We start from the raw sequence: 16040 nt of genomic DNA on the forward strand, positions 1-16040 counted from the left end.
GATTTATCTTGAAGGTCTAAGACTCGTTTTACAGCCACTCAGGCTTCTAATATATTACTTTAAGTGTTGGTCCTTAAAGGTAAGCAATAATGGGTTAATCAAAATGTACTTGAACTGGCTGCCACTTTGCAGACCTTCTTCCTGGTTTCCCTTCTCTATAACAAGCCAAACACTCATCTTCTTGGCAGCTGCCAACTTTGAGCTAAATCACATTAACTAGACACACCATCCTTGGCCATTGAAGATTTTTGTCAGGATGGAAACTCAGGAACCATTTCATCTCAGTATCATTCATCTCTGCAGCAGCAGCCACGTCATCCTCGTGGAGATGCCTGCTCTTGCAGTCTATTCACTTTGCACCATTTGAATCCTTCACATCAGAGGCTGCAGTAAGTGGATATTGCTCTTCCAGATGCCAGAAGAGTCCATAAATCTGAGTGAAACAGGTGTCTTCCAAGTCCACAGCAGTATGTTTTGTAGCACTGCAGTAAAAAAAGCAATGCCTTGTCAAGGCTAGTTAACGGGAGGGTCTCCTCCCTTCATAAATGAATGATAACTTGAGCTCAGATGTCAGCCTCTGACCGAAGAAGGGCTGGTGTGAATTTAGGGCCATTCAGTTTGTTGGAGGAGCAATCAGTTTTGGGGATGCTGCTTTGGCTCCCTGGCAGCCCCCATAAGCCTTGTTGTCAGCTCTTGAGATGCTTATCTTACATAGTGCTGTCAACCCTGTAAAAGTTCCTGACCTGCGTGGTACAGTGAAAATCCTTCAAAGCATGATCCCTTACTTGTCTTCTGGCCTCTGCCCACGTAAACCTCATAAACTAGAAGACTAATAAAAGAATCCAATCTTTATCATGCTTTAAAAAATAAATACTGTAGTTGGCGTGATCTGGGAACAACTCCCTGCTAACAACTGGAGATAAGGATTACTAGCATGGAGGCTGAGCCCTCTTGTCAGGGAAACACAGATGGGCTCTGCATTGAGGTGCTGGGCTGCAACTCGGGAAGCTGATGGCCAGCCTTGACATAAATATCCCTTGTGACTCTAGGTGTGCCACCTCCTAGTTCTCTAGCCTGTGAATGCTCTGGGGAAAAAGGGAGAAATAAGGTGTTTTTATTATTAAGAGATTCACCTGCAAGAATTGGTGATGATGTACTTGTGGCAGTCTGGAGTTTGGACATTGCCCAGGAGTTGAGGCTGGAAGGGCATCAGTTGTCTGCTGAAAAGAAGACAGTGGGAGAGAGGAGTCTGAAGAACCAAGAGGGTTGACCAAGACATAGGAAGATAGTGACAGGAAAGGTTTTAGGATCACTGTATTTTCCATGACAGGATTTAGCTTCTCATTTCTCTCATCTTCCTCTTCTCCATCTGCAGATAGGCTTAGGGTTGAAGGTCACCTCTGCTGGCACACAGGCAAGAAAGGGCACGCAGCCCTTCATTCTAGTGTTGGTAGTAGTGACACCATCTTATCATTTCAATGCACATTCTAGAACTAGACTAGCATCACTGGAACAGAACAAGACTAAAAATGTTAGCAGAGAATTGGGAAATGTAGTGTGTAGGAGTAGGAGCAATAACACTATTCCTCCACATCTGATTCTGATTTGATACGGGACTGCATCTAGAGCAGTTCCACTGTAGCCACTAGGTCCAAAACGAGGAAACAATTGTTAACCAAAGCTGATGATCTTATATATATCCAAAAAAATTATTTGCAGACTGATATTCACATGCCTCTGCCCAGAGTATTTGTCCAGGTATTTTAAAGTAGTAAATAAGAAAATGTATTTAAATGCAGTCTGGTGATTGTGACTTTTCAGCTGAACTTTGGCAGTAAGGCCTAAATGTGGTAGAACACTCTGCACCAATAGATTTTGCTTTTCTCTTCTTTTTCATTTCTTTCTGTCTGTCTCTATAGACAAAGCTGACAGCATGGCATAGATCTAGAGATATGGCTGATGCATTTTTCTAAGCTAAAGTATGTTGTTAGCTTTTATGCTAAGCATTGCAGCAGAGTCCCAATCTCCTTCCACAAAGTATTTGTGGGAAGTGAGGTTACTGTTGAGCATCGTCTTGGACTTTGGATCTTCCTTTAAGTCCTTCAGCAGCTAGATTCATCCAGTGTAACATCAAGTTGGAAATTCTTGCTGTCCACATTTTACAAATGGACTTTTGAGAGACAGGAGGAATAAAGCCAAATGCTTCAAAGATACTTAGTGGAGGTTAAGTGCTCAGTTTCCTTTGAAGGTCTAAACCCAAATGACATGCTTGTGATCATGCAAGAGATTTGTATCACCCATGGGAACAGAACCATTTTTTCAGGGTGGTGTCATAACCACTCCACAATCCTTCCTTTTTCTTCTTCCTAAAGCTCCCACTGACTTCAAAGGTGAAGAATTATGGCCCACATCCCACAGCACTGTGAGCTTGGATGTGTGTGCAGAGCTTTACCCACATATATATTCCTTTAGGGATACTGACTCAAGTGAAATTACACAATCAGTGTGGAGAGGAAGAAATTTCTGCAGGGCTGGGACTTCTTTTTTATTCTCATATTCTTTTCCTTTAACCTCAAAAGCTTAACTAAGAAATGTGAGTTGTACCTAATGACCGAGTTTGGAGTCCATCTACACCATCCATAGCAGAACCACAGCCCAAAGTAAATAGGAGCAGGAAAAAAGGAAGAGTTCTGCCTGATTCAGTCAAACAAAATATTGTTTGTTTTGAACACCTCAGAGTTAAATGTATTATTGAATTTCCATGGGAAATATGTAGTGTGTGCACATTATATATATTTATATATCACAGAATCACAGATATATATCACTTGTTTGGATTCTTGGAAAACTGCATGGCTTGCAGACAAAAAGAATCTATCTCTTGTCACACGTATCTACTACAAAATGAGCACACCCCAGGTGATGAGTTTTTCTGCTGATCCAACTGCTACTCTCCTAGATGAACTATAAACTTAGAAGTTAGGATTTTGTGACACAGTCACATCATCCACCCCACTATACATTTACATACTAGTATCAGTATTCAGCTATTATCAGGAGGTCAGTCCCTCACCCATTGGCACAGCAAATATCCATTCACTCTCAGTTCAAAACAACAAATACCTGTCATTAAAATGTTAAAATGAAGGGAAACAAAGATATTTGCTTAAGTGGAAGAGGGAAGATGCATCCCTCTGGTGCATCCTTTAGCCCACCTTTTGAAAACAAGAGGTTTTCTGTTTTCAAAAAAATCGCTTACATTCTGTCTACAGTTGACAGTTTCCTAATTGTATGTGACTGCCTCTTGACTCCCTGATCCCTGTCTGGTAGTTAGGAATCCAAAGGGTTTCTTAAATCAACAGGAGCAGCTGCCTCCTTGAAGCCAGGCATGGTGTATGTCACTGACTGTGGAAAGGAACTGTGATACAGGGAAGAGTGAGAGTGATTAATGGGGCCAGTGTCGTAGCTCAGAGTGTGGTTGCACTACTGTGTATGGGCATACTTACTTCAATCATTTGTCTTCTGTCCTGTGCCACACACACACAGAAACATACGTGCAAGTTTTATTTTTGCTGGTGATGGAGCACGAAATGCAGCAGGACTTGTAGATGATGATGTTGCCTCTAGAGGTGATGCCTTTCTTTGTCTTGTTCCTGGACAAGCATGAAAAGTGTTGACAAAACCTAGTCCTTGATTTTAAATTTCTCTCCCCACCATTGGCAAACATTTTCTAACAGAAGAGAAAGAAAGAGAGGGAAAGGCAAAAAAGGGCAAGTAAATGGCTCCATTTTGAGGACAGTAATGTAGGTTAGATAAAGGGGAGGAACAAACTGTCTGTTCAATGTGGATGTAGGATTGCAATGATGGAGTTGCACAAGCTGAAGAAAGGTGCTTTTCTTCTTGCCAAAGAGCCTTTTAGTCGAGGTCTGAGCACAGCTTCTGTCCTTGGGCTATCTGGACCTTCAGCATCAGAGCTCTCACCTGGTCGGAGTGGGATGAACAAAGCCATTCAATCCCTCAGCATTCCCACTCCTGCTTTGTATAAGAGCAAGTTGTCCTCACAGGCAATATCATATCTTGCTTCCCTCAAAGCATCTTAGGTGATTCAAAGCCAGATTCCACCAGTTCCCAGCCTTCACTTCTCTTCAGCTAAAAGGAGAGAAGAGACTTCTCTTATGTGGGTGTTGAGCCCTCAGATGTTCCTAAAAAAGTTCACCTTCCATTTCAGTCTCTGAAGGCTCCCCTGACTCAGCTACACCAATTGAACACAGAGCCTCGGTACAGGGGGGATACAGAAGTTTGTTATATGTGTGTGGACCTACCAATTTACAGCTTTGCCTTGCAGAGGTTATTGCAAGTCTAAAGTGGCTACTCATTCCCCAATCTTTATTCCTATGATACGAATCTCTCTCTGCCTTTCACCAGAAATCAAAGCCACTAGATCCTTGCTGCTGCAGTCATCAGCATTTTACTCATCTGACATGGGGTTTGTTCCTTTGTGACAAACTTCTATTGCTTCCAGACATCAAGGCAGCTTCCTTGTGTATGAATAGGAAACTGGTGTCTCCAATAGGTCTGGCTTAATGAGGCTTATTATTTGTTGAGTGCTGGCAAAGGGCTAAACTCAGAACAAGGTGCAAAGCACTTGCATGCTCTGAGGGGCTGACGAGATAGTGCTAGCAAGCCAAGCCATGCTGGAAAGCCTAGAGGAAGGAATGAGTCAGGTTAATACAATTGAGCCTGTAAGAAGGACCTGTATAATAAGCATTTGGCAAAGCAGTTTGAGAAGTTGTTTGGAAAATCAGAGGTCCAGCTGGTCCACATGGCCAAATAGTCTGGGGCAGGTCCCTGTCAGCAGCAGTGTTAACTCCCTGGGACTCCCTGGCTTGGGACATGTGCCCATTTCTGTCTCCCCCAGCTGGGTGCAGCCCTTGGTGGGAATCCAGAGCAAGGCCAAGACTTGTCCTTCTGTATAAGGCACAGTGAGAAATCTCTGCTGTTCAGTCCTCCATGCATTAGGAAAGCTGTAGACGAGAGCTACTGAGAAGATGGAAATGAGTTCTTTACCTGAGACTTGCTGAAAGCTTTTGGAGAGGCATTATGAGTGAAGAGGGTGGGAATAGGCAGAAGTTGTCATGATTAAATCATGTGGGAGGGTAAGAGGTGGGCTGAAAAACAAAGACTAAAGGCAGGTTTCAGAAAATGAGTACAGGAATTTGGTATAGTGGAAAACCAGAGAAAAGAATAACCAAAGTAACAGAGCTCTTGCATCAAGTATTTCAGCACAGTGAGTGAGGGATGTTCCTCTTATGGGCTCTGCACGTAGCATCATTACCACTGACTCAGATTAACACTGGAAGTCCTGGCAGCTTTACATGTATCCAGGGACTCAGAAATCTGAATCTGGGTTTTACAGCTTAAGCTGCTTTCCAGTGATGAGGCACAGAAAATTGCCAGAGGTACCTGGATCCTGTTAGCAGTCATCAAACACTGCCCACTTACAGCACTTCGTGCTCCAAGGCCCGTAGGCTTCCCAGCTCTCATAGTAGACCTTGAACCCTCACTGTGTCAAAGTAACTTGCCTGTCCTAATAATTAGAGATTTCTGGCTTGTCTGTCCATTAGAGCTTGGATCTTGGTGTGTTCTTGGGTCTGCTGCCCTGGCTTGAATGGTCCTTGGGATTTTTTCTTCTGTGCCTATAAGTATTTCTCCTCACAAAAACAGAGACTGAATAAGCAGTTCTTGTTCAAATCCCTTCAGAGGAAGGATCAGGAATGTTCCAGGGATTTATGTGTTGTAATGCACTAACCCATGTCCCTCAGCACTTCAGCTATATGACTTTTCAATATCTTCAGGGATGAGTACTCCACCACCTCCCTGGACAGCCGGGGACAGTCTGACAACCCTCTCAGGGAAGAAGTTCTTCCTAATACCTAATCTAAAGCTCCTCTGGCACAACTGAGGCCAGGAGGATGGAGCCAGGCTGTTCTCAGTGATGTGCAATGATAGGACAAGGGGCAATGGGTATAAGCTGGAACATAAGAGGTTCAACAGAAATATAAGAAAAAAATTATTCCCTGTTGAGGTGAGGGAGCACTGGCAGGGGCTGCCCAGATGGGCTGTGGAGTCTCCTTCTCTGGGGACATTCCAAATCCACCTGGATGAGTTCCCGTGTGACCTACTCCAAGTGGCCCTGCTCTGGCAGGGGGGTTGCACTGGATGATCTTTCAGGGTCTCTTCCAACCCTTAAGATTCTGTCATTTGCTCTTGTATTGCTTGTTATTTTGGAGAAGAGGCCAACTTCCACCTCACCACAATCTCCTTTCAGGTAGTTGTAGGGGAGGTTTACCTTTTTACATCTTCCTATGTCTGGATTTGCTAACCTTTGCTACTTTTTTAACTGTTAAATTATTAAAAAGAAGTATAGACAAGCCAAATCTTTAAGTCCTTACTTCAGTTCATGGTGATATTGGCTGAGAACAATTTACAGGACTTGTTCTGGTATTAAATAGCCAATGAACTCTGTTGAATAAGTGGAGAATAAAGGTTTAGTAATTCATCTAAATGTAACATTTAAAATGATATTCTCATCAAGGAACAAGGAAAAGTCAAAATGAACCTCAATCTAATTTAGTAAAATACTAGTTTCACTTACAAAAAAAGAGAAGTATGTTCGTGGGTTAGTGATTCATTTTTCCTTTGTAGAGTTCCCAGCAACCTCACAAACTCTCATCTTCTAGTGTTGTGGGTTTTTTTATTGGGGTTTGTTGGCTCTTTTTGTTTGTTTAGGGCTTGTTTTTTTTCTTTGGTGGGTGGGGTTTGGTTGTGGTGTGGTTGTGTGTGGAGGATTTGGGTTTTGTTAATTATTCTAATGATGCTCAGCTGGTTTAAACAAGGCTAGATCAAAACACCCAGTGTCTTGGGGATTATTTAACCACCTGCACCTGACCAACAGTCTTTGTCTCTCCATTTCAGGTCCCGAACTTCATCAACACAACACTCCCACCCCACGAGCAGGTGACGGCTCAGGAGATAGACAGCTACTTCAGACAGGAGCTCATCTACAAGAGGAATGAGAGGATGGGGAAGAGAGTGATGACACTTTTAAGAGAGAATACAGACAAGAGCTTTTTCTTTGCCTTTGGAGCAGGTATGTCATGAATTTTTCTGGTTTTCTTGGTGATCAGAATTGGAAGTTGTTTGAATGCTTCAGTATTTTGTCTCTGGTTCTATGAGAAGACACTTAAAGGATTTACCCTTGAAGCAGGAAGGCTTTGGTTTGTCTAAGTATGCTTCTAAAATGCAGTGAGTTGATGTAGGATGTGGGCCTGGGTCCAGACAGATGGTGGAAGGCTGCACTCCTTTGTTTTCTATCTGAGTGTAGAAATGTGAAGCTATTAACGCTTCTCGTCCTGCTGTGTTTGTTCCCATCCCAACCTGTGGGCAACTTGAGTTATATTTCACACCATAGTTGTGGCCACAGGTGTAGGAGATGATGATATAGCTTTGAAGTTGCAAGCTCAGGTATGAGTGCTGTGGGAACAGAAGCTTTGCTATGGTATAGGTGTATGGCTTAGAGGACTGGTTGGTGATTTTGGACCTTTTGAGGTTGCTGTAGTTAGATATTCTCGCTGGGTGACTTAGCAGCTTTGGTGGACTGTCTGTACAGTCTGGCTGTCTTTGGACATTGCATAAGTGCATGAGTTACTCGTGTGGCTAAACACTAGCATTTTAAATCATTAAGTAAAAGACCAATGTGTTTCTCTGCCTGTTTAAATTCTCTCTGAAGTCTGCATAACAAAGATGTCTCTAGTACTTCTGTGAGTCTGTAGCACTATGTGCTCCTGCACTTTCTCCTCCTCTTGAAATTGTTTCCCCATTTTCTGATGGAATCCACATTTTGGCATGATAAGAGTATAAATAGTAACTGTTCAGGCTCCAGTTGAGCAGAATCCTAGGCATCGACTTCAGTGGCTTTTTGAGTTCCCTCAACTTCAAGGCAGCCTGAGATTGTTGTGCTGAGAACCAGTCTGCTCCTCCTGTTCTCCCTCTCCTTGGTAATTTCTCATTTTTGACAGAACTTTGCTTCTCATCCCATGACTCTTGCTGTGAACTTTGGCAACAACTCACTTCTTGCTATTCACTTTGGTTTAGCAGAGATACGTGCATTTTGATGTATTTATTTTTTGAGTGTATGCAGACTGAGTTTTCCCAAGCTCATTTAATCTCATGGTTGCCTGATATTTCTGTCTAAGGAGTTTTGCTTAACACTTTTCACAGTAGGATAATGCATCATGGTAGTTCATAATCAGACAGGGATTCATAAGAAAAACAGCTTTTCTAATCCATGGAGTGAGATTTATCAGAGATTCTCCAATGTGATGGTTTGCAATGTAGTTTTCAGTTTTAGAAGTCCGTTAAGCAGTATTTATTGGAGCTGAAAGGATAAACTAGGCATTGTTGTCTATTTGCTTTGTACATACTTTTCCTAGGCATCTGTTATAGACCATGGCTTGAGGCAGGATGTTGGACTAGATGGGTCGAGGGTCCAATCTGATGCAACTATTTGTATGTGCTAGTAAAAGAAATTAAATCAAGCAAATGGGTGCTAGTTATACACTGCTTTCTATAAACTAATTGCACACTGCTTTCCATAGAAAATCATGTCTAAATTGTGAGAGGTGTGAGCTTTCATTCTCTGTCCACATCAGAGAGCAGGTACCTGAAACTCCTGGTCAGCATTACTGGGGGAAGCTGTCTCAAAAAGGTCAAGTCTTGTTTTGTCCATTGCTCTCTATTTTTGGCAACACTGAAAACAGCCTTTCTTGGCGAGTTTTTTCTTTCTCCTTGCCATTGGCTGTAGCAGGACAGAACAACAAATACAGCAGGAAATCCCTACTTGAAGTACAATTCATTCTTTCTCACTTATCTGGGATGGGTTTTTTTTCTTCACACCATAAGTACTGAGAAAATAATTAATTTTTAATGCCAAAACTTTTATGTGACTGAAGTGCAAGTAAGTTCATTTTCTAGTAGGATTCAAATGCAGTTTTTATCCCAAAGGTTCTTGTTGGGGTGTTTTTTGGTTTCAGGTTTTTTTCCACACACTGAATTATAAGAGTATGTTTTATTGATACACTTTGTATTTTACATTCTTTTATGTACTTCTTTTAAATTTAAAGGTGTGGGTTTTTATGTATGTGGGTTATGGGTTAGAATTGTTTTCTAAAACCTTGAGGGTTTGGTTTTGCTTTTTATAAAAAGGGTGTTTTTGATGAAAGTTGAGGCTTTCACATATTCCCCCAAATTCTGAAGTGCAGAATTTTAAGAATGCACTTTTGGTTAGGACAGGCATGAGAGGAGTGTGTTTGCTCTCGGAATAGTGCAAAAGTTATTTCATGTAAGATTCTGCATATTGAAAACCAACATAGTGGAGAGGAAACAATTTGAAATAATACTCTGGATAATGTACCTCAAAAAGTATGGTTAGAATCATAGGACCATAGAATGGTAGGGGTTGGAAGGGACCTTTAGAGATCATCTAGTCCAACCCCCCTGCAGAAGCAGGGTCACCTAGATCAGGTCGCATAGGAACATGTCCAGGTGGGTCTTGAAGACCTCCAAGGAAGGAGCCTCCACAATCCCTCTGGGCAGCCTGTGCCAGGGCTCCCTCACCCTCACAGGGAAAGAGTTTTTTTCTTATGTTTAAGTGGAACTTTTTGTGTTCCAGCTTCATCCCATCACCCCTTGTCCTGTTCCTAACTAAAATAGAAAAAAGGGATGTCCCACCCTCCTGATACCCACCCTTTAGGTATTTGTAAGTGTTAATAAGATCTCCCCTCAGTCTCCTCTTTTCTAAACAGCCCCAGTTCCTGCAGCCTTTCCTCATATTCTTATGCTGAGCATGATCTCTGCATTAATCCATTTATCTGAGGATATTGGAATGAATGAGTAGTAAGTATATATATATTATGAATTGATTACAAATTTCATAATCTCCATCATGGTTTCTGGGAAAGGAAGAATTGGATAAAACTGTGCTGGCAAATAAAGTCAGGAAAGTAACTATTTTCCTGAATAATAATCCTGTTTTGAGAAAAAGTACCTTGGAAAAACTTCACCAAACTCTGTTATGGACTGGGGCTGCTGTAGGAGGGAGTTCCAAGCCCTGCACGATGATTCATGTGGACTTGTTGGCATCCTGTAACTTGCAGATATAACTGGAGCCAAGGGGCTTGGGGACAGAGTCTTACTCTGAAAAGAGCCCTCCCGAGGCAGACGCCTGCCTGGCTCCTCCAGCAGCCATTCCTTGTGCAAACTGCATGTAGCAATTGAAGCTCTTTCTCTGTAGGAACACCATCCTCAGCTTGATTTAAGATCCTGGTGCTGTGGATGGATAGTTAGTAGTGTCCAATATTAAATTAAACTACATACAAAAGTCACTAAACCACACACACAAGACTCACTGTGACCAAAAGCAGTAGTTTACAGGACGAAAACCATGGCTTGCTTCATCTGTAAAACAGAACAATGACGTCCTGACTGCCTGGTGGTACATGGGCTCAGTGCTACTGGGCTGGTGTTGCTCAGCTGAAAGTGTGGTTGGTGTCATGGGTTTGGACTGGCAGAGACACCCACTCTGGGTTTAAACAAGGTATAAAGCCCTGTTCCTGTAACAAAAATGTACTTTACAAACAGAAAAAAACCTAGTTTATCCACCATAAGCTGAATTCCTACTAGGCTGGATGAAAACACGTGGCTAGAGGGGAGTGCAGGTGGAGAAAGACAAGGCAGATCTAAAAAACCCTTACATAAGGCAAGATCCCGTGCCTTGGTCCCACCAGATCTTAGCAGGTCATGTCACCACTGGAAATTTCCCCACTGGTTGCAGATGGAAAAGGATCAAACCCAAGGAAAGGTTCAAGAAACAAAAATTGTGTGGAAATTAGTGCAGAGTGCTGCTTGAGTACAGCAGGAGTCACCCCAGGAAAAGCATTTCTCAAGAACACTTATTTTCCAGTGAAGCTGTGGCCATTGGGCTGATGAGAATATAGCAGACAACTAATTTAGCTGCCTGTGCAACTCTGCATGTTTATAGTCTGATTATTGACTGTTTTGTACGTAGAGTTTCCATCTTCATCCTGCCTTGTTTTTAAATGACAGATGATAAAAATCTTTCAACTGATGGGGATTTTTTTCAGTAGAAAACTGGGCATTTGGGGAACACAGATTTTTTTCTGTTTACTTCTGAAAAATCAAGCTTGTTTCTTGTAGACATTGATCAAAATCCAAAGTGCTTGAGTCATCTGTTCTCTGTAAACTGGGATTCCCAGTTCAACTGTTTTGTTCTCAGCCATTTAGAGCTGAGCTGAAAAGACCTTGTAGTGCATAACAGGAGACGTGGTTCAGTCTGCTCTGTACCTGAGCATAGGAGTGGGAAACATCAGACAAGTCCTGGGGATGAAGGAGTGGTAAGGGGTCAGACATTTGCATATCCAAGCAAGCTGAGATAAAACAGTCTTTAGATCCACATTTTTATACAGTTGGAAGACCTTTTTTTTGTTGCTCCAGTCAGAAGTATTAAACAAAAACATGCACAATTCTAAATGAAGCTTTTTGGGTTTCTGCCATTTTAAAAAATAAAAAGTAGACTTCTCAATAGATTTTCCCCCTTCCCCACCTTCCATGACATTACTTAACATTGAAATCCATTGGAGAGGCTCAGGCTTTTAATTTATTCCTTTATAAAACAAGAAGAAGTGAAAATAGCCACTTATTCTTTCTACTTTAATTTCTTTCTCCTCTCCAAGAAAAATACAGGCTTTGGGTAAAATGGGACCCAGCTCTGTACACTTCATTCTTCTCCTTCCAGGGTTTACTGTATTCAGACTTAATGTGAAAATCTCACCATACCTGTATTCACAGTAACTGAACTCCAGTAGTGAAACAACATTTATTGTTTGTGTGGTTAAATGATAGTTTTCGGGTAACAGGCATGGTAATTTTTCACTTTCAATGAATACAGGTAGCTAAATGGAGTACTTTCAAGTAAAAAAAAAATGGAGGTTTGCTTGGGTTTTGTGTTTTGAAAGTCCATCCTGGACTGCTGGGCATTATTGATCCATAACAGTGAAGCACCTTAGACCTGATACATACATACAGGCAATTTATAAGGGTCTGTTTACAGCCAGGAAAGAGAGACAGCCAAGAGCACATGGGCTGTAAAAAAAGAGTTAATATTTTGGCAACTAAGACTATACACATGAAGTCAATGTTTAAGAAAAAAAAATCACTCTGGTTTATTTCATTTTTATGGGCAAATAATTTTCAAGTAACACTTACGATAACAGATGGATAAATTTATGTCTGCAGTTAATTTAATGATAATTTCCTTAGGATGTTTTACTTACTTGCATTTCTTTCTTTCTTTCTTTTATGAGAGCTGTCAGTTTTGTAGCTGAGAGCTGGATTTACTACTTCAGAAACTCGGATGCTGCTCCGGTTCACAATGTTTATTAGCAGCCAAATCAGTAGGCTTTAAGGCAATGGTTTTGGTTATTTGAAGTAATGAATATATCATGGAGAATATTCTCCTAGTGCTGAGAGAGAGTTGAAATGCAGTACTGTAGCATCTCCTACAGCAAGAGGAGAATCGGACTGTTTCTGGATCGCAGTCTTGCGGTGGAGGAAAAGCATGTTTTCCCACCCTACCAGGTTCAGGCAGCCCTCTGCATCTGAGAGGTCAGAGAAAACCCAGGCTGTTGCCCATGTGTGGTGGAAGCCAGAGCAGGCTGGTGTCCACAGCTCCCGACAAAGTCACTGTGTGTTAGCAGGGATTGATACTGGTGGAAGTCAGACCTCTTTTGCTCAATTGTAGCCTTGGGTGACTGAGATTATTCACCTACTTATTGGTGGATTACATTTAGATTTCTGAGTTGTGCAAGAAAGAGATGCAAGGTATGTTGTTGATGATGTGTTTGCTCCCGTGAAAGCAGAGATATTCATCCCATGGCAGGACAGCAGAAGTAGATTTTGATCATTTCTGTGCTCCCTCTCCATTCTACAGACTTTTCTCAGCCGGCATTGGGCAGGAGCCATCATCTAGAACTCAACCATCTAAAGATCATCTAAAACTAGAGAGTTCCTGGGGAGATATGCAGATGATGTAACTGTGTTGAATATGCTTCATCCATGGCTTAAAATGTGACCACAACTGAGAGAGAACACAATGGCTGGTGATTTAGATAGGGGTGGAAGATAGGGTGATTTGGAAGTAGGATTTATTTTTGTTGTTACTGGAAATCATATTTCTACTCAGTAGTCTGGGGAAGGAAAGGAAGTGATAGATGCTATATGCAGCTTAAATGCAAGTAATTAAAATCCAGAGAGCCTTTGTGAAAGCCATTAGCACCTGCCACCGGATCTGGCACTCAGATTCACATATGTTACTTGAAAGTGGTTTGTTGGGTTTGGTTTTTTTTTTTCCAAAGGAAATGCTTTGAGGCCACCATCCGACTGCACATGGAGTGCTGGGGACTTACAGATGTTGAATATGCAAGTGGATGTTTTGCACTTCCAACTGATGCAATGTTGCATGCAAATGGGGTACAAGCTTACGCTCAGTTGTGCTGCTGGGAACCAGCCTCAGCCTGGCATCAGAAGTCCAGCCCTCAGTCTTCCAGCATTGCATAGCTCTATCCCATTTCCGTTCTTCACCTTGGATCCTCTGTAGAACGTGGAGGAGGGGGAAGGAAAGAGGGAGGAAAAAAAGGAAAACAAAACACTTTCAAGCTGGAATATAAAGAGACTTTATCCCCCGGGTCAGACATCCTGGTCCAATGCTGATTAGTGGTGCTACTGACATCACTAGCACAGTTCATCAACGGGTTGTCTCAATGGAGCAAGAAGTTGGCGACCAGCAGATTGAACTTGGCAAGCCTACAAAAGAGAAGAAAAGGGTGAATTAACAGTTTGCAGATGCTAGAATTCCCTCTTCTCGTGTTTATTTGGGCATCCAGATTCTTATAGTGAGGTTGGCCTGTTTTTGTATGTGGACTTATTTTGCTATTAGTTTTTAAGGCAAAGTATCACTTTGCTTTTAAAAATAGACTTGCATGCTAATTTTGACCAAACCCATGTAATTGATTCATTTAAAAGTCTGCATTAAACAGGCAATGCCTGATTCTCTTTTTCAGACACTCTGTTGTAAATCAGGAGATACTCCATTGGGGAAATGCTTGTTCCAAGTGCAAATACAGCCTGTAGCCTTTTAAAATAAAACAAACCAAAAAAACCCACAACCCAACAAATGGGAACTTCTTTTATGTACCTTGATCTGATATAAAATGGAGGTTTGGAAGCCCCTAAATAGTTGCTTTTCACCTGGAGCTTAAATGGGCAGAGAGAGAGTGCCAGAGTTAGGGAGGCCAAGATAAACCTGCCTGCACTATCCTATTGTGAAAAAGGAACTACTGTTCTGAGGGCTGATTCCTGTAACTCTGATTTCAGGGAAAACTGTTGTATAACAAGATATTAATTGTAGAAACACAGTATAGCATATGCAATGGTGAGAGCTAACTTGGAGCTGTTGTCACCAGGAAGGCAAGAGACATAGCAGGCAAAAGAACAGATTTGTGTAAATGGGTTTTCACTTTGCTTTTTCTCCTGGTGTGTCACCACCTAAACTGTTGAGGGAAGCTGGACAAACCCTGGACTCCCTTTGGTGGGTCAATGGAGAGTTCATCATGCTCACTGGGGACTGCTGCCTGGCCACTTCTCACCATAGCTTTCATCGTTGCCCCACTGAAGGAAGGTACAGCCCCAGATCCAGGCCTTTGTGTTTGCTAGTTGTAGCAACTCAGGAAAATGTTAAGAGCAAGTGAAATGGGCCTCACAAACTGCAGTGTATCCATTTACCATCTCTGGTGTAATTCTTCCCATGATGAATGAGGGAGGTTGCCTGTATGCAGTAGGACTTTAATGTATGCATTTCTTTAAACCAATGTCAGCTCCTCTGGGTCCCTGACATTTTCATATCATATTTGTTATTATGCCTATGCCAAGTTCTACTGTAGAAGTCTAATTCTGCCTGCCTATTCTTAAAGAAAATAAAGCTATATAGGCCCCTCCTGTCCTATAATATAGAGATTTTTGGCTATGCCCTTGCTGTATTTCTCTTCAATATTTGAGATGTAGAAATGTAGACATAATTCAGGAACATTTCTCCTTTCAGAACTGCAAAGGATCATGAAAGATTTACACCCAGGCTTAAGCACTCTACTGAACAGGAATGGGCTTAAAGACTTCTTTCACCCACACACACATGCAAGAACTTGCTGTGGAACCAGGCCACCCTGTAAGCTCTCAGGAGACTAGGCAGAGATCCCATATAACTCTAAATTTCATAAGGGGAGTGTTGAAATCAATATATGGATGCCAGACAATTCATCACTTTCCATCCCAAAAGTGTCTCATCAGAAAATTCCCAAACAGCTTTAACAGTGCTATTGGGAAGATTTTAAAAGGGTAATGTAGAGAACTCAAAGACTGATAATGTTCCTCTAATGCTGAGTTTTCTGCAGGGTGCTTGTGTGAAAAGGTAAGCAGGGCACACATTGCAAAGGATCCAAGCATCTTGTCTCAGCTGGGATAACTTTAGTGTCCTACCTGCGGTGATTAAGATATCTCTGCACCTGAGTGCACTTCTAGTCATGCTACTGTGTGGTGTTGTCCCAGAGAAGGAGGAAATCTGGCTCCTCAGTTTCTTGAAACTCAGAGCCTGGTATGCTAGCACAAACCCTTCAGTAGTGTTTCACGTTAATGCAAGTTGACAGAGTTGACGTGGGATCATGTTTCTTTCTGCTTCCCCTCCTACCTGGGTGCTCACTCCAATGGAAAAGCATGGATATCTCAGGGCATCTTAGACCACCATGGCTGTATCCTTGGACTGACGACCTCAGGCTGTTGGAGCAGGGTCTGAAAAGGGAATTTAGTAGAGCAACAAAGCAGTTTGCACTGCTTGTTGCTGTTGATCTCCTGCA

At 42.0% G+C, this 16040-nt stretch overlaps 1 protein-coding gene across 1 annotated transcript in view; it reads left to right on the forward strand.

Annotated features, from left to right (window-relative positions):
• TRABD2B (TraB domain containing 2B) overlaps positions 1-16040 on the forward strand; it is a 288315-nt gene that overhangs the window by 165615 nt on the left and 106660 nt on the right. The window contains exon 6 of the mRNA XM_062004363.1: positions 6976-7150. Coding sequence (XP_061860347.1) covers positions 6976-7150 — 175 coding nt within the window. The remainder of the gene's footprint in view (positions 1-6975; positions 7151-16040) is intronic.

This window comes from Colius striatus, chromosome 10 (genome assembly GCF_028858725.1).
Source record: "Colius striatus isolate bColStr4 chromosome 10, bColStr4.1.hap1, whole genome shotgun sequence".
NCBI lineage: Eukaryota > Metazoa > Chordata > Aves > Coliiformes > Coliidae > Colius > Colius striatus.